The sequence below is a fragment of the Watersipora subatra genome, chromosome 3 (assembly GCF_963576615.1).
Source record: "Watersipora subatra chromosome 3, tzWatSuba1.1, whole genome shotgun sequence".
Taxonomy (NCBI): Eukaryota; Metazoa; Bryozoa; class Gymnolaemata; order Cheilostomatida; family Watersiporidae; genus Watersipora; species Watersipora subatra.
The window spans coordinates 65,663,261-65,685,627 of NC_088710.1; the positions used below are offsets into that span (position 1 = coordinate 65,663,261).

General features: G+C 35.9%; 1 protein-coding gene across 1 annotated transcript in view; it reads left to right on the forward strand.

The window, feature by feature from the left end:
* The window catches only part of LOC137390886 (NBAS subunit of NRZ tethering complex-like), a 68,520-nt gene that overhangs the window by 27,153 nt on the left and 19,000 nt on the right, over positions 1 to 22,367 (forward strand). Inside the window, exons 26-38 of the mRNA XM_068077203.1 lie at positions 70 to 223; positions 371 to 559; positions 686 to 765; positions 1,079 to 1,275; positions 2,270 to 2,453; positions 4,213 to 4,446; positions 5,147 to 5,261; positions 5,399 to 5,475; positions 5,723 to 5,908; positions 9,008 to 9,156; positions 14,342 to 14,452; positions 17,600 to 17,838; positions 18,353 to 18,570. Of these exons, the coding sequence (XP_067933304.1) occupies positions 70 to 223; positions 371 to 559; positions 686 to 765; positions 1,079 to 1,275; positions 2,270 to 2,453; positions 4,213 to 4,446; positions 5,147 to 5,261; positions 5,399 to 5,475; positions 5,723 to 5,908; positions 9,008 to 9,156; positions 14,342 to 14,452; positions 17,600 to 17,838; positions 18,353 to 18,570 (2,133 nt within the window). The remainder of the gene's footprint in view (positions 1 to 69; positions 224 to 370; positions 560 to 685; positions 766 to 1,078; positions 1,276 to 2,269; positions 2,454 to 4,212; positions 4,447 to 5,146; positions 5,262 to 5,398; positions 5,476 to 5,722; positions 5,909 to 9,007; positions 9,157 to 14,341; positions 14,453 to 17,599; positions 17,839 to 18,352; positions 18,571 to 22,367) is intronic.

The window sequence follows — 22,367 nt, forward strand, 5'->3', positions numbered from 1 at the left end:
GGTTTTATTTTTGTTTTATATTTTTGAGATTTTGTATTCAAGTGTACTGATGGATTTGGCTGTCCATAGATATTTGTGGAGAGTCTGCTCTGTTCTGGCAAGAAGGAGAGTATAGAGCTAGCGCAGGTCTATATGGAGGGAGACACTGAACACAGCAGCCACAGCATGACATCATCTACAGGGTCCCTTCTAGATTCACTAATTCCTTTTGACGCTGCCATCGGTATCTACTTACTTTATTCTCTTCATCACCGTAATCGGCTGCATCACTCTATTTTTCTTAACTCTATTGTTGTGTACTCTATTGCTGTGCACTCCACTGTTATGCACATTATTATTGTGCATTGACACAGCTTCTGTTCTGTTGCAGACATTGTAGTTCGAGCAGCAAAAGAATATTTCAATTCCTCAGGATCCCATGCTGATCACAATATGGAGTTGGCTGAAGCTTGTCTCCGACTCTTTTCTTCTAATCATCCTAAGATCAAAGAGGAGCTTGACCTTATACAGGCCTTGCCTTTGCTTCTTGACTTTGGCATTACATTGATACCTTTAAGAGGTTTGTGGAAGTATAATACGATTGCCATATACTTGTACTAGCATTGCTCGGTTAGCATATTCAGACTATTTATCCTCACGTGTTAAGCTTTATTTTTACCTGCTGCTTTGTTCTCTTCCATTTCAGTGAGGCTGTGTGAGGACAGGCTTGAATTGATCAAGGAAGCAATAAGGAGCAGTAAAACGTCCTACAAGCAGTACCCAAAGGTATTGCAGTCCCTTCTTATTCGCTGACTGATCGGCTCATGGGCAGACAACTCCTTTCTGATGTTCTTATTTACTTGTTTTATGACTATTTGGATGAATCAGATTGTCAATTACCTCAGATTTTTTTATTCTTTCATCATAATCACTCTAACAAGCAATGTAATTGAAATTTAGCCACAACTGTTGTATTAATCCAGCTTCTATCGACCATTTTCTGTGCCGGTCCATTGCTATATTTATACCAATCTTGTAACATATCAATCCTGTGTTTATAAATTTTTATTTTATTACATTGTGCTACTTTATCACACAGCTGCTTAAGCTAGCCGATGGCCTGAGGGTAACGGATTGCGCTGTATTGCAACTGGTTGTACACGAAGCCTTGGATAAAGGGGACACCAAGTTTGCCTACAAACACTGTAAGAACCTAATAGACAAAGCGTACCCAGACATCTGGAAAGAATGCTATCAGTTAGCCTCAACTTCTACCTTCACTGACTCAGATTCAAGGTATATGTTCTACTGCATCCATAATCGCTCATTGTTATTATTTTATTGCTGACGGCTCTGATCGTAAGGATGAGCTTCGCAAAATTTTAGTAGATTTTATCAGAAGGTATCAGTATTTTCAATCACTTGCGATTGTTTTTGATGTTTGAGGTGATCTGACTGCCTGGATGTTTCACATCGACTTGATCTTGGTTAGAACGCTCAGTTCAAATGAAAGTGTGATTATGATGTCTATAGTTAGACTAGAGACCGGACAGAAGAGAGGTGCGCAACGCTGTAACTTGAACACAATAGCCGATATCAACGATAGCAACCATAGCAACTAGTGACATCATTTTGCACGTATTTATCTTCTGAGCATTTTAACCGAGGTCAAGTTTTTTTGATTTTAATCTTGAAACATCCTAGCAGTCAGATCACTTCAAACATCACAAACAATCGCAAATTACGAAAAAAACTCTGTTACTTTCCGATAAAATCCACAACAATTTTGTGCAAGTTCATCTTTAGAACTGTTTTATAGTCATATGACAGTCATATGACAGTACGCTTAATTAGCTATCTGTTGAGTTTTATAGTCATATGACAGTACGCTTAATTAGCTATCTGTTGAGTTTTATAGTCATATGACAGTACGCTTAATTAGCTATCTGTTGAGTTTTATAGTCATATGACAATACGCTTAATTAGCTATCTGTTGAGTTTTATAGTCATATGACAGTACGCTTAATTAGCTATCTGTTGAGTTTTATAGTCATATGACAGTACGCTTAATTAGCTATCTGTTGAGTTTTATAGTCATATGACAGTACGCTTAATTAGCTATCTGTTGAGTTTTATAGTCATATGACAGTACGCTTAATTAGCTATCTGTTGAGTTTTATAGTCATATGACAGTACGCTTAATTAGCTATCTGTTGAGTTTTATAATAGTCATATGACAGTACGCTTAATTAGCTATCTGTTGAGTTTGATTATACGCTTCATTCCATAGAATGGCGCTTCTTTCCTACTCACTGGTGCACTGCTCAGATGATATGTTAGAAGAAGTGCTTGCCAAACGGATGGCTCTAAAGGCTGAACTCTTAGCCGCTCGCATACAGGCTACTGCTAAAGATCACCCCTCTGACAAACCAGATAGGGAATCTACTCAAGTGGAAGGAAATTCGCAGACCAAGGTGACTGTTTACACGACCTTGAATGTTAAATCAATTTCTAAGATGTTCTACCTGTAGATGCTTTCAGTAGATGCCTTCCAAGATGTTATACATTTAGGCGCTTATGGTTTTCTTCATAGCTATCCCTGAGGAGCTACCATAAATTGAACACCACCTTTATTTGAACGTCACCTCTATTTGACCGCCACTGACATTCTTTGATCTTCATGAACCTATAGGAGTAAGTGGTCATTAGAGAAGGTGTCCCCAAAATCGTACTAATAATGATTTGGTTACATAAAATAACAATTAAATCTTTCGTTGTTTCTGTTCGTATCGAAGTGCATTTTCCATCTTTAAAGCTTTTCAGCTTTTTCCTTAAAACTTTGAAAGCATCACCAGAAAAATAATTAATAACTGTATCAGGCTAATAGTTGTTCTTTTTTTAATGCAGTCTTGATACTTCGACATAAGTGAAAAACGGTTTTCATTTACGATGATATATGAGCAACTAGTTTTAGGCTAAAAGTTGTGCTTAGCGCCCATGCTGCTAGAAGTTCGTCATTACTTGTGTGAAATGCAACGCATACAAGTTTTGCTCTGCCAAACAAATTTTTGGATTCTAATATCAACTAGTTCAGCAGTGCGGAAGAAACGGTGAGGTCAAAAGACATTGTGGAGGGTAATGAACCGCCAGAAGAAGATTAAATCGTTCCAAACACAAGCAACAATTAGGACACAGCTGGCCTAGCAAACGATGCAAATAGTTCTTTTTCAAAAATGTTAACTCTGGTTTCTGCATGTATTCTTGTATTCCTTGTATTCTTGTATTCACTTGTTCTTGAATATATATTTGTGGTATTGGATAGATTGTTATTATATAACTTATAATTTTTTTAGATTTATAGCATATTATTTGATAGCATCCTTGTGGTTATATAAAGCTTACGATGGATCGACGCTCATAGCTCTGTTTTTATTGCACATGAAAAAACTGTTTTGGCTGCAAAGTGTAGAAAAAAATATTAATGAGTGCAATGAGCTTTTATGCAACATTGCTAAATATAGTTATAAAATAAAAATATGCCTTCAAATTTAAAATGAAATAAAAAATTAAAAGCTCCAACAAAGTGCAAAGCAGGACACAGGCTATAATATCATCACAGATTAATGACAAGCAATAGATATCAACTGGTGGCGATATTTCTCGGTTTCCCAATGCATGTTTATTTAGAAATCTACAACAAGTTAGTTGTACATTAGCGATTTCTTGTAACTAATGTCGCTCCTTCCTAAGGAGACATTAATTAACATCAAAAGATGTTAATGTCGCTTGTCCGAAGGAGAGTGCAAAATATAGGCGACAAATGCTTCGTCTGTTAAAGCGTCACATTTCTTTTCCCAAAATTCTGATGAGCTACCATATTTGAAAAGTGCAACGCCAGCTTCTGTTTGAACCCACCTCCATTTGCCCGCCACTATAGGGGAAAGATTGAAACAAGAGAGCCATGGCGTTCAAATGGAGGTTTTACGATATATTCAAATTAACTAACAAGATCAGGATTATCTTATTTCTATTTGTGTCTGAGGTGATAACTTCTTTTTGTGGAGTGTAAAATGTTAAAGTTTGGAGTGTGTTGGCCATTGTGCTGTTATATTAGCCACATTATTTTTATTATCTCTGCTGAAAGTTATTTTGCAAAACTAAAACTTGCCACATTCTTGTTTATTGAATGAAGAGTCGGGCTACAGGCTACCGTGAGGTTTAATCTATTTATAGCTAGACTGGCAGACTATGTTCAGCACAGAGGCAGCTGCCGGAGCCCTATCATTGACTACTAAACACACAAAGAATCTGCTCTCTAATCTTGGAGATATGAAATGGATAGACAAGACGGTATCATTCATAAGTGGTCACTCGGAGGATGAGGGGATCAACAAAGACAATGAGTTTAGAGCACAAGGCTGCCACCCTTTCTACGAGGATATCGTTGATGGCTGCCGACCTTCTATAGTAGGTCTCAGTGCTTATCTAGGATGCTTTTGGTACCAGAGTTGTACTTTTTAGAAGCTTTCGTGTTAATCAGACTCCTACTGGTGATCTCTAGCTCATGGCTGTCTCTGTGGCTGTCAAATATTTTATTTGGCTACTTACCTTACAAAACAATATTCGTGGAGTTATGTTTTGCGAAAATTGTCTTTTTATGTAGTTATTCCCGACTATTATATTCATGGAAAAGCACATACATGAACAAATTAATTTTTGATGGCAATAAGTCATTTTCAATGTTCTCAACTTTAGTATTACAAGTTTTTGGAGGCGGATTCCACAGTAAAAAACTGCGAAAGACTTTTGAGATGATTACGCCATGCTGATTTCTAAAGAAATTGTGACAACCTTGATTAATTTTGTTAAGAATTGTGATGTATTGTCAATGGGCGCAACTCTAATCTCCGGCGATGGCTACAAAAGAGTTTGGAACAGTTATGTTCTTTAAATACGCCTGGTGATTAGTTTTTAATATTATGTAGTAGTTATTTTCCTTTTTTCAATAACGCCAACAACTCTAATTATTTGCGAATGTTAACAATTTGAGGAATTGTCTGCCCGCGAGTTCATGAATTTTTAAATTCATCGAATAATATCATCCCGTAGTATAACTCATTAGTATATTGTTCTCGGTCATATATTGAGTACGCTCTGTCTTTCGTAGGACCTCGGAAGTAGTGCCAGTTTGAAGATAAGTTTTTCTGATGATGTGCTCAGGATGAGGAAGCTAAAAGAGGCACTCTCAAAGGGGACAACTCCAGCGGATGATTGCTCAGAAGGTACGAGCTATATTGTGTGAATGGAATCGGGTATTCATTATAAGCCCGTGTTATTTAGCTGTGTAACTAAGTAGAGGCTTTTCGTAAATTGAGGGATGTGTTGGGTTTTGCTAGTTTGTATGTTTCTTTGCTTGCAGTACTGGTCCAATCTGCGATTCATGCCTTACCTGCTGATGTAACTCTTGGGCTCGGTTTTCTTATGGACATCTCTAAGGTATAGCCAAGTACCAGTAGCAGAATCAGTGTCAGCGTATGTCTTGTTCTTTCACTACCGACATGTATGTTTCAATTGACACTCCTTAGCATTACAAAATCAAAGGTAAAGTCAGTTGAATTTAAAGATAACTATTTTGGAAGCAGTTATGTAAATATGCTCGTAACTATTACACCGGTGTCCAACAATGTTAAAATTTTTTTATAGGAATTATATTTTCTAGGCAGCACGTTTTATTTCACTTTAGTCCGATCTTGCTGAGACATGCTTTGGCCAGCTTCCGAAAGTGCCCTTGACATTGAAACTCGGTGCATACTACTACGCCCTTCAATTGCTTTCCTCACTCTCCATGTCTGTGCACGGTACCGTCAGTGAGACAATTAACCTTGCTCGCCAGCTCTCTGAGCAACAACTGGTCCGTGATGAGATGAAGGTGAGTATAAGAATCCTTGCCTTTTTAAGACAGCTTTATACTATGTGTTTGAGATTCAACCTTGGAAGAATTACCATGAGAAAGACTATGCATATATTTGTAAAACTTGTATTCTTATCAGCTAGCAAATAGAAGTTTAAATGGAACAGTTCAATGTAAAAGATTGATGCTTGGCAGTACATGTTCAATTGATGGTCGTTATTATTTGGCAAAAATATTCAATCAATAAGAGACAATCGCTACTAGTGAATTGCCTGTGGCAAATCATAGAATGACTGTTGGTGAGCACAAACAATAGATGTACTGTTGGCGAGCACAAATCATAGATGTATTGTTGGTTAGCACAAACAATAGATGTACTGTTGGTGAGCACAAACAATAGATGTACCATTGGGGATCAGAAACAATAGATGTACTGTTGGTGAGCACAAACAATAGATGTACTGTTGGTGAGCACAAACAATAGATGTACTGTTGGTGAGCACAAACAAGTGATGTACTGTTGGTGAGCACAAACAATAGATGTACTGTTGGTGAGCACTAACAAGTGATTTTCTGTTTGCACGTGAAACGTCTGCGGCAGAGAAGTAGAGATGACCAAGTAACCCACAAAATTGGCTAGTATACACCTGCTTTTACCAGTTTTTGACAAGCTCATGTTGGTGGCTGATTGGACTATAAGCTTTTCTCATCATTCTGCAGACTATCAGCCCGCTATCTCTACAGTTATCTGTATTTTCAGTTTTTCTCTTCTCAATTTCTTTGAGTCCTGCTGGTTGTTGGACCTACATGTACCTTAATGAATGTTTACAGGTGTGTGGCAGGCGCTAGAGTTGCAATATTTATCTGCTCTAATGTTGCCCCTAGACTTCAACTAACACTGGCTTCATGAATTATGCAGGTTTTTACTAGGATGGTTTTGGCTCAGGCAATGTTTGCCAAAATAATGGGGTTCTTGGTTTTCGCCAATATATTAGATTAAATGGGGATTATTGTTGAAATGCAAATTAATAATTGCAAAATAATATCATAATCAAATACAAGACAAAGTTGTAAATGACAATAGTTTATTGCAGGTTTGTATATTATGACACTACATGTTTATAGATGTTTGTATATACACATATCTAGGGTTGAATCATATACTGTAACAGTAGGTGCTCCCACAACGTAAATAATCCGTTGCAGGAACGTTTATGTTATGCGGAATTTACGTTATAAGAACTGTAAAATACATGTAAATTGCCTAATCCATTTCAAGATCTTTCCAAACTCACCTCTTTGGCCATGCAAAAAGGTAAAACTTGAAGTAACTCTTTTAATTTGTGGGCTATACCATAACTGCAGTATTATTGGTTTGCATCGATAACTTTTCCCTTTTTAATGAAGTTGATGGGAATTGCACATTTTCGACGTTTATTTACAACGATTTGCTTATCTTTTCTAAACAGCAAAGTCTGTCCTGCAAAGTAAAACTTATAACAAATGTTTTATACATCTGCAATAAGGCAAAACAAAAATTTTTTTACTATAAAAAGTGGTTTTACTTGTTCGTCATCTACCTGTACCCATTGGTCAAGGCTAGGATAAAAGAAAACTTTTGACGATACTCCAACTCGTAACATTCAGATTGGTAGACCGACGCTGTAATACCTGCACCAATCGATCGTCTTTGGATTTGCAAACAATTACTCAGCTATCCTATTCTCTGTGTTCTTGACACATCTGACGATCTATTATGATGAACTAGAATGTCACAAAAGTTGTATATATAATATATATAACTCGATACGCACGTCGTCTTTCTTCCCAAATGCGGCGAGATAAACTAACATCCAAATCGAATTTGAGAACTCGTCTGACTTGACACTTTACGTTATATGGAATTTTTTACGCAGCACTAAGCTGAAGCTTCACATAAATTTCTTACATTATCTGGAATTTACGTTATAGGAGCGTCTACTGTAGTTCTGATTTAATGTCCTTTAACTCCGATGCAGTGACCAGATGCTGCCAGGAACTGTGCAACTGTTTTCTTGCCTGCTACTAAATCTACCTAGAAATATTTCAGAATCTAATTACTGTGCATAAGCTGATGAATCCTCTTCAAGCAATTTTATGTTCATATAATATGCAATGACAACATGTATAAAACAAACAATATAGACCATAATAGAACATGAATAATATATATAGAAATGTATGTGTATATATACATGTATATATATATATATAAATACATTTACTGAACTTGCTTTAACGTATACAATGTACTCTCCTGATTACCTTCTGCTCGTGCCATCTTTTCCCACCTTGGTAAAAACCAATACCTGCGTATTTTTGCAAAAACCACGTTAATAAAAACCACCTCGTAGGAATATCTTAGCTAAAGCCACTTTGGCTAAAAGATTCTTAGCAAAAATGCATACATTCAGCTTCATTTGACATATTAAAGAACTTTTTGAGATAACAGACGCTGAAGTTTGAGGACTGGTTCTTCAGTTGTGATAAGTTTCGGCATTATTAGTATCCTTGATAAGGAGTGTAAAGTGGGGAGTGTACAGTAGGGAGTGTAAAGTGGGGAGGGTACACTAGGAAATATATGGTTAGAGTATACAGTAGGGAGCAAACATGCAATGTACTGCAGGGAAGATACAGTAAGGTTTGTACATTAAAAGGTGTTCAAAAATCGAAAGTGTGGGATTGAGAGGATGTGTGCGCTCTAGGGAACGTTCTCTATGGATTGTACAATAAAAGTGTATATTAGGAAGTGTAAACTGGGGAGTGTACACTAGTGATTGTACATCTGAAAGTTTACGACTGAGTCTTCAATAGAAATTTTACGAGTGGCGGTTTATGATTACAGTATAATATTAACTGTACACTTGAGATATGCAATACAATGTTATATAAGGTGGGCCTAATAGGGACTGTGTGTAGTGAGTGTAGTATTTAGAGTGTATCACCTGAAAACACAATAAAGTTATGCAAAAGGCTTGTATAATTGGAAGTACCTCCGGAAGAAAGTCTGCACTATGGTTGCTTGTTTATCATTGCGGTTGTACAAAAGAGTTTACAGTGCTGAATGAATGTCTGCAGGTCTTGTATGAGAAACTGGACCTGTATGTGAGGCTGCTGGAAGACCATAGCCAGGCCTGTTATCTCCAGTCCCTCGGCAAGGATGTTGACAGTCACAGGTTTACAGCAGACAATGAATACAAGAGGCAGACGATTCTTAGCCTAACCAAGTATGTAAATCCATCTATGAGTGCTAATGGCCGCCCAATCATCCTATGTGACTACGTGACTATGCAATGTTTTGTCTCACCACTTCCTTTTTTGCTTCAGAATAACAAATAATCATCCTGGGGTGTTGAAGATACTGACTGTAATGATAATGAGTACCGCATGGTACTAGTGGTATGTACTTACCAGAGTATACATGAGTACAGTATGATACTAGTGGTATCTACTTACCAGAGTATATATGAGTACAGTATGATACTAGTGGTATCTACTTATAAGAATATATATGAGTACAGTATGATACTAGTGGTATCTACTTACCAGAGTATATATGAGTACAGTATGATACTAGTGGTATCTACTTATAAGAGTATATATGAGTACAGTATGATACTAGTGGTATCTACTTACCAGAGTATATATGAGTACAGTATGATACTATTGGTATCTACTTACCAGAGTATATATGAGTACAGTATGATACTAGTGGTATCTACTTACAAGAGTATGTATGAGTACAGTATGATACTATTGGTATCTACTTACCAGAGTATATATGAGTACAGTATGATACTAGTGGTATCTACTTACAAGAGTGTATATGACTACAGTATGGTAATCAATTGCTCATAGTGAAGCATTAGAACATTGTATATCACTCCCCAATATCTCATAATAACATCAACCTTGCTCTATGGTAGAGAAATATTTATGAATAAGGCGATTATGTCAGTTTACCATTTGCTGGCACGGTAACCCTCATGTTACTATGAAATATTGTAAACACTTTCTGGCATTTTGAGCTGGTAAAATGGAGACAGGTGTTTCTATGAAACTATGTGTGAATCTTATCTCTAGTTTTAACAGTTGACTGCTGTTTAACAGCCTGTTAATCTGTCGTGCTTCGGCCAAAATTACACCACTAATTGTTGGAACACAAATAACATTCTCATTAATAAATCTCTCGTTTCTGGATGAGTCGTAGACCCCATGGGAAAATGTTGATCTCAGGTAATTACTGGGTGTTGTGTCACGACTCATTCTAGATTAGCAACAACCTTCCCTATGGTCGCTTACCTCATTTATTACCACAAGAATTTGGACTCTTCCCAATTCTTTGTTAGCCCAGACTTCATCTTGAACTTCCTCTCATCCCACTACGTCTGCGGTCAAAATGTAGAGTATTGCAGTTTCTTGGTGACTTATCATTTATTATACATAACAAAACGTAGTATCAACTAGATGGTAGACGGATGGATAACTATAATATTCTTTCTGGATTAGTCAGACATCAGCCTGCATCACAACATCGGCATAGCCTTGTTTGAGTTTACTTGGGCGTTCACGTTCTCAAATAACTGATGGTTTTTATGTTTTAATATGTCTCTAGTCTTACCAAAAGTTGTTAATTATCATTTGATTGACCTAAAATAGCCTAGTTGATATTTTATTCAGTGAGGAGCTAGTATCAGCTGCCGTTAGTTCATCTATTTGACAGCATCAACTTACTGACTTTATGCCTCCAAATTTTTTTGTTGAGCTTTAAAGTCCAAACTGAAGACATCTTCGCGCAAACATGGTCTTTCCTGTAACGAGCTTGTATCGCCATAGTCCTGTGTAATGAATAGTGCTGGTTTGCTTTTCTATATGTGGATCAGGTAATGGGGGCTATTGCACAGCCTCCACATTTAGCGTTAAAGGACAGTGAACTTGTGCTAAGCAGTATTTCTTTTATACCCAACGTGATTACTGAATGTTGTTTAGTCCTTTAGTCGCTAATTTACTAACAGTTGTTGGCCGATTTTCTTGAAAAGGACTCTGCAACAAGCATGAGAACTTCAACTAATTTACACCACTGATACACATTACGCCCACAAGTGCATTCATTATTCTCACTGGTTATTATCACTTTATGATAGACTGAATTCATATTTAAGTTTGCCAAATGGACCCGGGTTAGCTCTGTGTGTGAAAGTAAAATGGCGCTTGTTCAGCTATGACTGAATGTCACAACCAAATAATCATCTACAAATTAAAAAAGTATAAACTGCAGTAAATGATTTGTAGTCAACTTTCAAAAAAATTTTTTAAATTGATCAGAAGATTGAGATTTTGGCTAGCTCAGTCTGATTATCGACTAGTGTATCTGCAGTTTTAGCATTTTGTTTTTAGGCCAATAAAAGGCTCAATATAAAACGTCTCAGATCACTAGTTTATGACAAACACTTTGAGTTCTACCGGAACGCCCGTATCAAATAAACATGCTCGCTACTTTACATAAGGTTAATCCTAATGTACTTTTGCTTTGGGAAGATACATCCAAATGCGTGTACTTATGATTGGTTAAAGCATTACATGTGTTACATATTTGTGCGCGTGTGTGTATACTTTATAATTTATTTCATCAATTAGTAAAAGTATAACATTTAGTAAAATGAAGATATGATTATAATATTGATTAAAGGTTGACTTGCAACAAAGTTCACATTACAGTTATTTGGTATCAAAAGATTCACCATGTCTTACTCGGCTGTTTTGTAGGTGCAAAATATGTGGAAAGGTGGTTACAAGTTCTTGAAAGCTCAAAAATGAACAGTTAATCGCAGCCATCATGACATCGCCGTAGTTTGGAATAGCTTTATTTTGATGACGTACTCAAACAATGTGGCTATTGTTTTGACATGTGATGTAATCACGTAAATTGAAAGGCCAATAAAAGGCTCAATATAAAACGTCTTGTAGCATTAGTTTATGACAAATACTTTGGGTTCTACCGGAAAACCCGTATCAAATATAAATGCTCGCTACTTTACAGTTCTGTTTCGGCTTGGTCTAATCATCTAGTTGTAATTTAATCATGTGACCCATACTTCCTGCCACACAGCGCGAACAACTTCTGCAGCATTTTTCGACTATCACCGGTGACCAACAGGCTCGTCATGCTTATTAAAGGGTGATATGCATTCATTCGAGCTAAGGTTAAAAATTAAATGAATTTTTACAGTAGGTTTTGAGATATCAGTGCTCAATGTGACAGCATTACGATAATGATGAAATGAACGCGTAAGGATAATAGACATGGTTTTATTGGATGCATGAAGTATATTTGTGAAAATATTTCGACGAATGAAGTTGCATGAAAGTGCAAACGGCGTTTTGGAGATGGCTGCGATTAACTGTTTGTTTTTGAGCTTTTAAGAGTTTGTAATTAAATTTCCACATATTTGACACCTGCAACACAGCAGAGTGAGACATGGTGAATCTTATGATACCAAATAACTGTAATGTGAATTTTGTTGCAAGTCAACCTTCAAGTTGAACAAAATCAATGAAAGCTTAATTCCTACTCATTAAGGCATGATGAGGCCCACATGCTCAGTCGCACTGCAGCTAGTCGAGGCGCTGGGCCTACAGAAATTGGCACACTCAAACAGCAGATCTTGATTAATCTAGGCTTAACAAATGGCTTTTAACATTAACTCTAGAACTAGTAAATGCAGAGGTTTTTTGAAAGTCTATTGGAAGACTGTTCCATTGTGTTGGTACTCTGTATTCGATAGTTTTTTGACCTGAAGGCAGTATAAAATAGATTGGTTTTTAAAAATTTGGTGTTATAGTGCGAATCTTTTTTTTGTTTTGTCATCACTTGAATAAAATTTTGAATGAGCTATCAAGAGAATTTTACCTGTTGGTAAAGTTTACCAACAGGCAACACAAACAGCTGAACAAACAGGGACCGAGATGAAGTCAGTGGTGGTTTATTAAAGATTATGCGCATTAGACATTTTTGTGATATTAATATTTTTTTGAATAGCAAAATGGAGCATTTTCTCATCACTCCAGACAGTAACTAATTTTAGAGTTAATAAACACGCTGTATATTAGTTTCATAATTCTTCTGGGTAAAAATTTAGAACATCTACTAATCAGGCCTGACATAGATCCTATCTGCTTATTTAGCTTATTATTGTGTGTATCCCATATCAGGTGACTCTGTGTGTCCCATATTAGGTGACTCTGTGTGTATCCCATATCAGATGACTCTGTGTGTATCCCATATCAGGTGACTCTGTATGTCCCATATCAGGTGACTCTGTGTGTCCCATATTAAGTGACTCTGTGTGTATCCCATATCAGATGACTCTCCAAATGAATTCCTAAGAATTTGATTGAATATTGTATCCTTTAACTCTAAAACAAATAATTTTATTGATTTTTCCAATTTAATTTTTTTTTGATGATTTCTCATTACAAACAATAATGTTTGTTCAAATAATAATTTTTCTTATTTGAACAAACATCTCAGGAAATTATCGCGAAGTTTAAGGTCAAGTCATATAATAAATTTGTATGGGGGCAGTGTTTGTTGTGCGTGCCTAGGTTTGAAAGGAGTAGAATATTCATAAAATATTTATTTACCTAAATTCAATTAAGTTGATTTATTAGAGTCCAACTTGAGTATTTAAAAATTTTAATTTTAGTAATAAGGTGCTCTATAATAGCAGTTGCTACGTAACTATCCACTCGGAAATTATTGACATAAGCGAGTAAGTAATAGAAAGAGAGGTGGAATTTTTGCAGGCCACTATGCATTATCTTTGACTACAATATCACATTTATCAGTTGCTGCCACAGTTTCCTGAATATGACTATAAGATGTGCAGCAGCCCAGCTATATATTTAGAAGCGTTTGGACTCTGTTGTGAAAGGCACTTGCGCTGATTTCACATTCTGTTTGGTCATGTTTCTGCCTGCCTGCTCTCTATTCATCTTACATGTGTTGACTTTACTCAGAGTGAGATTTTTACGAAAATTCACCAGATTTTGGTGTCTGTATTACGTGCTGCGATTGCTGTCAGACATGATATTAATGTTCTGCCAAGTCAAACTACATGCGATTGCTGTCAGACCTGGTATTACTGAGTCAAATCAGATTAAGTACGTTTACTACTTGCCTACAGATTTGCTTTGCTTCTATATAATATTTACTAGACATAGTATTCATATCATACTCTATGTCAGGATAAATAAAGTATTGCATCATGTTTTTACTGGTTGTTTTTATCATTTTAATAATTGTTATGAGTTGTAAATCACTGCTCTGTTTGCCAGTCAATCCCAGCTACTGCCTTTGAGAGAATGAAAGGCCAACATGTGGAGTGTCTGATTTTCTTCTGTTTGTTGCAGGTCAACCGATCAGGTGCACTATGATACAGCTATAGCTATGGCCAAGCGCTACTCAGTTAGCCTTTGGGACATCTACATGAGACATCTTGAGTACCTACTTGTGGATAGTGGGTATGTTCATCCTCCCTTCAGCCAGCAAAGCATATTCCTGTTCTCTTTATAGAATTTTGCTATTTGTTCAAGTAATATAAACCGTCAAAGACATACATGTGTCCCTGTAAAGTATTTAGTTAATTCTGTTGGTAAGTGATTCGTCAAAATATTGCCATATTCCCTGCACTATTCTCAATGTTATATAATGTAAAATTGCTGATGTTTTTACAGTTTAAAACAAAGTTTGTTTCATCCAATTTAAAAAAATTCTCAGAAATGAAGCCAAAAGGTCTTTAGATGGTTGAGGGAGTTTTCAGCTCACAGCATATGAGACAACTGCATAAGGTTTTACAAGATGAAAAGCTTCCAGCTTCTGCGTCGGTTTGCAATGTTTGATTTGTGATCAATTTAAAAATATCATCGTATATTCTCTGCCTTCGATGTGAAGGGTGACCTATGTAATAGTCACTTCCTCAGGGTCTGGTCTTTAGATGTCCAGAAGCCAGTCTGTCATTGCATCACCAGCTAGATGTTAATTTACCTATTAATTTTTTGTTATTTATACCAACATTTCAATTTTAAATTATTACCAGAGAATTTCACTGTTTGCTGAATTTGAATAAGAGAGGTCAGAAGTGCTTTAATTTGCATTATAAAATGCAGACTTTGTGCTACTTTATGCAGGCTTCTTCCTTACAATTGGTTACAATGCTCTGTGTATGCGGATAGATTTCAAATCATGCATCGTAATCATCCTTAGTTGTGGTCAAACGGTGCTTATCTGCAATTTAAAATAGATTTTAAAAATGAAAATAGATTTATAAAAACTAGGTTATAAAAACTAGATTTTCAAAAAAAAGGTTGCTGCAAAAACTTGATCTCAAATGTAAAGTATTAGATTCAGTTATGTTTTAGACATGCGCATAAATATAATTAACTGTTGTGGTATCTTTTATGAATTATTTATGAGGGAAGTCCTTATCTTTATGCCCCATTTTAAAGGCTGGTATTGCATGACTTGATGAATTAGTTTTGTCTAGTATTCTAAACACAAACAAATAGCTCATTTAAAAGCTGATATGCTAATAGGTTTGACCAGTCAAACATTTTAGCTGGTGAAACGAAACCATTGTATTTTTTATGTTTACAACAAATAATGAAAGTTTTTACTCATTAAAATGATATTTACTGATAAAACTAAATTCTTAAAATAAGAAAATATGTGAAAGTGAGCTACATGTATGTATATACTTCTATCTGTATATGTATATATCTCTGTATATGTATGTGTATGTATGCATCTCTCGTATATGTATATACTTCTATCTGTATATGTATATATCTCTGTATATGTATATGTATGTATGCATCTCTTGTATATGTATATACTTCTATCTGTATATGTATATATCTCTGTATATGTATGTGTATGTATGCATCTCTTGTATATGTATATACTTCTATTTGTTCAGCCTTCTTGTAAGACTCACTTAGCTTAATATTTCGATATTTTGGGAGCAATTTCACTTCACAATACGACTGTTCTTGTCCGAATAGAGTAATTGGTCAGGGTCTTATCTATCTATAATCTTCTGCCTCATCTCGTAACGTAACATTAATAAGCCTGGGTATGTATGCTCGGTTATTAAAAATAACGTAATTCCATGAGATAAACACTTGTATTACGATTATTTACCACTAAAAAACATGCAACTGAGACTGACATGGTGTTGAAACTGTCTGCATTTTTTATTAGAGCTTCTCTAACATAGCTTACGCGAGATTAGAGGGAGTCTGGTCGGTCAATCTGATGGTGGCTAATCTGCTGGTAGGGTTCGTCTTTCCTTTTCTCGCCATCTGTCAAGGATTAAAATTTTAGCACTGCCCAAGGATTTGGATTCCTCAACAAATTCTCATTTATTAGGTTTATCACGAGTGACAAGCAATCATAATTGTTTCAAAATTGCCGTTGAGTTCGCCGAGGAGCAGACCAGAAAAATGCTGTGAGCGGTGCTCAGAGCCTCTCCGATGACACTTGTTGACGTACACTCCTATCTAATCATATCCTTCTAGGACCAATTCCATTGCTTATTACTATCGATGTTCCCATGTAATATCTTGTTTGTTAAACACATACCAACACAATTTCTTGTAACATGACTCACACGTGTATTGGCATTGTTCGCAGGTGCTCCAAGCGTTTAGCATTAGCGCCACTCAGCAAACTGCTAGATATATTTAGTCTGTTTTTTTATTTTAGTCAGTCTGCATAGACATCAATTAAGTGCTTGACAGTCACATAAATAAAAACACCTTTGGTATATGTGATGTCGAGGTGAAATTAATATTTTGGAGGAGAATAAATAGCATGCCCGCTGAAGCTGTTGGTTTCTTATCAATCTAAATTCTCTATACAGTTTACATACATTATCTATAATTGAATTTAGAATAATTATTTAGCAAATAATGAGACAAAGTCTAGTTAAGTCAGACAAGGGAAGACAAAGAATTGTAAAATGTGTTTCATGCAGTCGTTAAAGATAAATAAAGTTTGAGATTGTGTCATGCAATATAAGAAGTTATGTTAACAGAAGGTATATGAGCTGTACTGTACTGTTTTGTGCTAAATGAAAGTTGTATTGCTGTAAAGTATGTAACCTGCAAGCGCCAGGGTCATATCCCAGAAAAAACTGAGCTATAAGAGCCAAGTTAATTTTGTACACCATTTTTTAGGTTAGAAGTGCGAGTATTTTTGTTTCATAGGAAAATTTAAATTTATTACAGTTCACAAACTTGCACAGACATAGTTCGGTAGTTTTGAGAATTTTTTTTACATTAAATCTAGTCTTTTTCCCATTTTTTCCGTTGAATTGCTATTTGCAGTTGATCATATCATATGTATTAGTTTGGTCGTCAAGTTTGCACGAAGAATGTATCTTGCATCGGGTCACGGACGAGATTATATTGGTGCCACATTCCTTTTGTTGACACCATGCTGGTTCATCTTTTCCTCTTTGCTGAAAGATACCTGTTTATTCATGTTTATTTGGGAGAATAAGTTTGACTGAAAGTGGAGATAAAATTGCTTATAATTAAACCATTAGGTCTTTCTATGTTGTCAGCTACCAAAACTGGTAAGGTTTACGCAAGCTTGTAAAATTTTAGGCTAACGACATCTCAGGTGGAAAAAAGAGTCGTACGTCTCAAAATGGCAGAGGAGTTGCAGAAGGTGCCAGAGACATTTGCTGGTTACATGGAAAGTGAGGTTCTACCACGTATTACTAGCACAGACATGCCTAAGCTACAGCTCTGTTATAACCTGCTTGATGGACGCTTGACTGCTGACCCTGTGTCAGTAGAGACCCACCGCAAGATGCTCAGTAAACTCATACCAGTGGCACCGGGTGAGCAAGATCAAGTCTAAGTTGGTGTCAGTACTTGTGTACGTCAAGTCATAGCTGGTATACAATGTATGTCAGTATTTGTATACATGAAGTGATAGCAGGTGTACTATTATTATATGTCAGTATTTGTGTACATAAAGTGGAAGCTGGTGTACTATATATGACAGTACTGACACATATCAAGGAACACCATAATAAAAATGACAAATTATATATCTTGACTATTAAATTGATTAATTTAGTTGCCAGATAGGGTTAGCAGGTATAAGATAATCCTTGAAAATGTACTCACCTAGGAGTGCTTCAAACTTATTACAAACACGCTTGACATAAAGATTGCATGTGCCGGTTTTATTTAATTTGGTGTACATGTTGAAGAGCCTGGCAACCATGTAGAAGCATGTACGCTGTTTCAGGGGAAAAATATTAAACTATAAAACTCTAGGCATCCAAGCATAAACCCGCCATAAGTCTATTGTTTGGGTGTTGCAGTTGTGAGTTATATCTTCACCAGGTTTAGACTATGGAACATTGATGAGAGGCACTGCTGACGCTGTGGCTATCCTGAGGCCAGTTTTAAAGAGCGGAAATGTTCACGTGTTCTCTAAGCTTTCCGGAAAGATACCGACAGCAGATGGAGGCCATCTCTCCAGCAGCTCAGTTTTTAATGCTTATGCCCAGAAACTTTTCACAGATGGCGCTTCTGCCAACAGCAAGGTGCCAGAGACGAGTGTAAGTACTTGGAGAGGCTGTGTAAATGTTCTGATCATATATCATATTCCTGGACAGGGTAATGCGGCCTTCCAGCTCGCTTCCTTCATCTATAGCATACTCTATAATATGTTCTCCTTATCCATTTTATTTGAAACATCTGGCTATCCTCATTTACTAGAAAAACATTAGTTGTAGTTGTAATATGGTGAATATGGTGATTCGAGGTGGATTTTGGAACAATAGAGTGTTGAAGCGACTCTGATTTCACCTGGTTAACTTTGAAGATATACAACATAACTAGTGGCCATAGGCAAATTGAATAATTTGCAATATGTATAAAATAGGAACTGTCTCTAAGCTCACAAAACTTCACAATCGATCAGCAAGCATGAAAAGCAAGTATTTTCAAAGCTCAAGGGATTCATCACCATTTAATTTTATGATAGTTTATACGAGGAAGAGATAGCTGTCATATGTTACAAATAGCTGTCATATGTTACAAGTAGCTGTCAGATGTTACAAGTAGCTCTCATATGTTACAAGTAGCTGTCATATGTTACAAGTAGCTGTCATATGTTACAAGTAGCTGTCATATGTTACAAGTAGCTGTCATATGTTACAAGTAGCTGTCATATGTTACAAGTAGCTGTCATATGTTACAAGTAGCTGTCATATGTTACAAGTAGCTGTCATATGTTACAAGTTGCTGTCATATGTTACAAGTAGCTGTCATATGTTACAAGTAGCTGTCATATGTTACAAGTTGCTGTCATATGTTACAAGTAGCTGTCATATGTCACAAGTAGCTGTCATATGTCACAAGTTGCTGTCATATGTTACAAGTAGCTGTCATATGTTACAAGTAGCTGTCATATGTTACAAGTAGCTGTCATATGTTACAAGTAGCTGCCATGTTACAAGTAGCTGTCATATGTTACAAGTTGCTGTCATATGTTACAAGTTGCTGTCATATGTTACAAGTAGCTGTCATATGTTACAAGTAGCTGTCATATGTTACAAGTTGCTGTCATATGTTACAAGTTGCTACTAAAATGTCTCATCATTAAACAGCATCATACTTTGGATACTTTCATTGACTGGAGTTTTAGCATTATAGGCAACAGCCTGAAAATTTTTAAAGGATTTATGATTAGCATTGATTTTTCAATATTTTTCAATCATGCCTTCTCGACAGAAGCAGATGTACAGTGTTTATAGGTATGGAGAAATTTGTAAGATGTGGTGGTTATTATAATTATTATAAAGTTGTTTCTAATGGTAAAGATAGTCTTGAAGTCATTGTTGAAGAATGATCATTCATATCATCTTGTTTCTGCTGATAATCAATGATATAAATTAATGTTATTATACTGCTTGGGTAAGGAACAGGTTACTGTGTAGGTTTTGCCATCAGGTTGAAGGTCTAGTGAGTACAGTGAGATGACAGTCTAGTCGTATCAGCTGTTAATTTGAGACCTTCTTTACTTTACAATAGGTATTCCTTTAAATTCTTTACATTATTTACCCTGAAGAACCTCTTTTATTTGATGACACAGTCTGTACTGAACCTGAGAGTCTGTACTGAACCTGAGAGTCTGTACTGAACCTGAGAGTCTGTACTGAACCTGAGAGTCTGTACTGAACCTGAGAGTCTGTACTGAACCCGAGAGTCTGTACTGAACCCGAGAGTCTGTACTGAACCCGAGAGTCTGTACTGAACCCGAGAGTCTGTACTGAACCCGAGAGTCTGTACTGAACCCGAGAGTCTGTACTGAACCCGAGAGTCTGTACTGAACCTGAGAGTCTGTACCGAACCTGAGAATCTGTACCGAACCTGAGAGTCTGTACCGAACCTGAGAGTCTGTACCGAACCTGAGAGTCTGTACCGAACCTGAGAGTCTGTACTGAACCGAGAGTCTGTACTGAACCTGAGAGTTCTTTGGTTCATCCTGTTTGTTGATTCACTACAGTTCGCTAAATAAAATGCACTGAGTTTGAGTATAACTGCTGGTTATGTAAAAGTTCCGCTCAAATACTTTGCTCGGATCCAATCAAATGGCTGAGTCATGGTTTTTCTGGTCTGACCACCTGCACAAAACAACGACTTGGCATAATAATATTTTGTTGGATATTCTTGTTTTGCTCTTCCATATGCTTGTATAACTCTATGTATGTATAACTCTATGTATGTATAACTCTATGTTTGTATAACTCTATGTTTGTGTAACTTTTTATTGGTATTAGTATTCATCAGCAAAATGATGTTTTTCACGGCGTGACAAAAACAAAAATGAGAAGACAGAAATCAAGAATTCTTGAGTGAACAAAGTGTTTTAAAAGTTGATAATCTAATAGTTTTGTGGAGGAGTTTGAATAGTTAATTGTAGGTTGTAGTAACGGAAAGTTCATAAACTGAAACATAAAAGGGGGATGTAGTATTTTTGTGTCACGGAATAAAAATTCTTAGCATCAATGGAAGTTCATTCTTCAGAGAAAAGGGTTTTGAACAAATAAACACGGCAATCTTTAAAAGTTTTGATTGCTTTAAATGATACCCTGATTTAAGATCACTAAAATGGCAAAAAAATTTATTTAATTTTTTCAACTAAGTCGAAACTGTAAAAAATGATTGCTATTGAACTTTTTAACGTAAATAACTATAAAAGTTGTTGATCTTTTGAAATAATAACGATAGAATGAAAAAGGCTCTAGTAAGTTTATAAACCGACTTCAGTTTCATAGTGACAATCAACTGGAGTCTGTGAACTTTGACCACCCAGGTCTTTTTAATTCTACTGAAACCTGTTCGATATTATCTTATACAAATAATAGCTTCTACCAAGCATATCATCAAAGCATTTGTAATGCTGAAGCTATGCATGGATTATTGAAGCTGCCTAAACTTATAATCAGGCAGCATGTTGTGTATAAAAGAGGCATATTCACTTTACCAGATGATGAAAAGGTTGAAATCATCATGTAAGCCAAAATTGTTAAGTTCCGGTAAAGTGAGAAGGTATAATGATGGAGTAGAGTACGCTTGTTTCCTGTTGAATAGCTCTTAAAATGTTATATAAGTTTTTAGAGATATCCTCTATACCTGGATAGAATCTGTGTAAATGTAGGCCATTGATTTTATTACAAAAAAAAACAATTTATACAACGAAAGCGGATGCACAAGATTTGGTCAGAGTTCATCATTTGGTTCAACTAAAGTATGCATTGCAGTTCATATGAAGTGAATGTTTTTGAGGTATTATTATACTGAATTGTTTATCAAACTTGTTACAAATATTTTTTAATTTAAGTTTTGGGCTCTTAACTGATATTGATACTTTATTTTAGTGTTTCAAAATCACAAAATAATATTATTTTTATTCAAATATAACAGAAACACTAGTTGAAGAAAAGCAGCAGTAAGAAGTGATAACAACAGATTGAGAGTGTCCAATAGGTAACTGAATGTGCTGGTGTAATAACAGTGTACAGCACAACTTTATAAACAAAATTTATTATTGGAGACAGTAACACCACACGTGTAGAATTAAAAAGAACTGTTAAAATTTCTGTAGATAAAAAGTCTATTGAACAACTGGTTAACGTGAAAAAAATGAATAGAAAAGCTGTAAAAATGAAGTCTCGAAGATATTGGATGTATCATAGAGGTCTCATAGAGGTAGTTTGGTTTTCAGTCACTCTTAAACATTCAATGTTGCTTCAACAAAAATCTTTAATGATATGCTGACTTTGATTCTTCATAGATAACACAGCAGCAAGTAGGAAACCAGCATTTTAAATAAAAGGTTTTAACAACA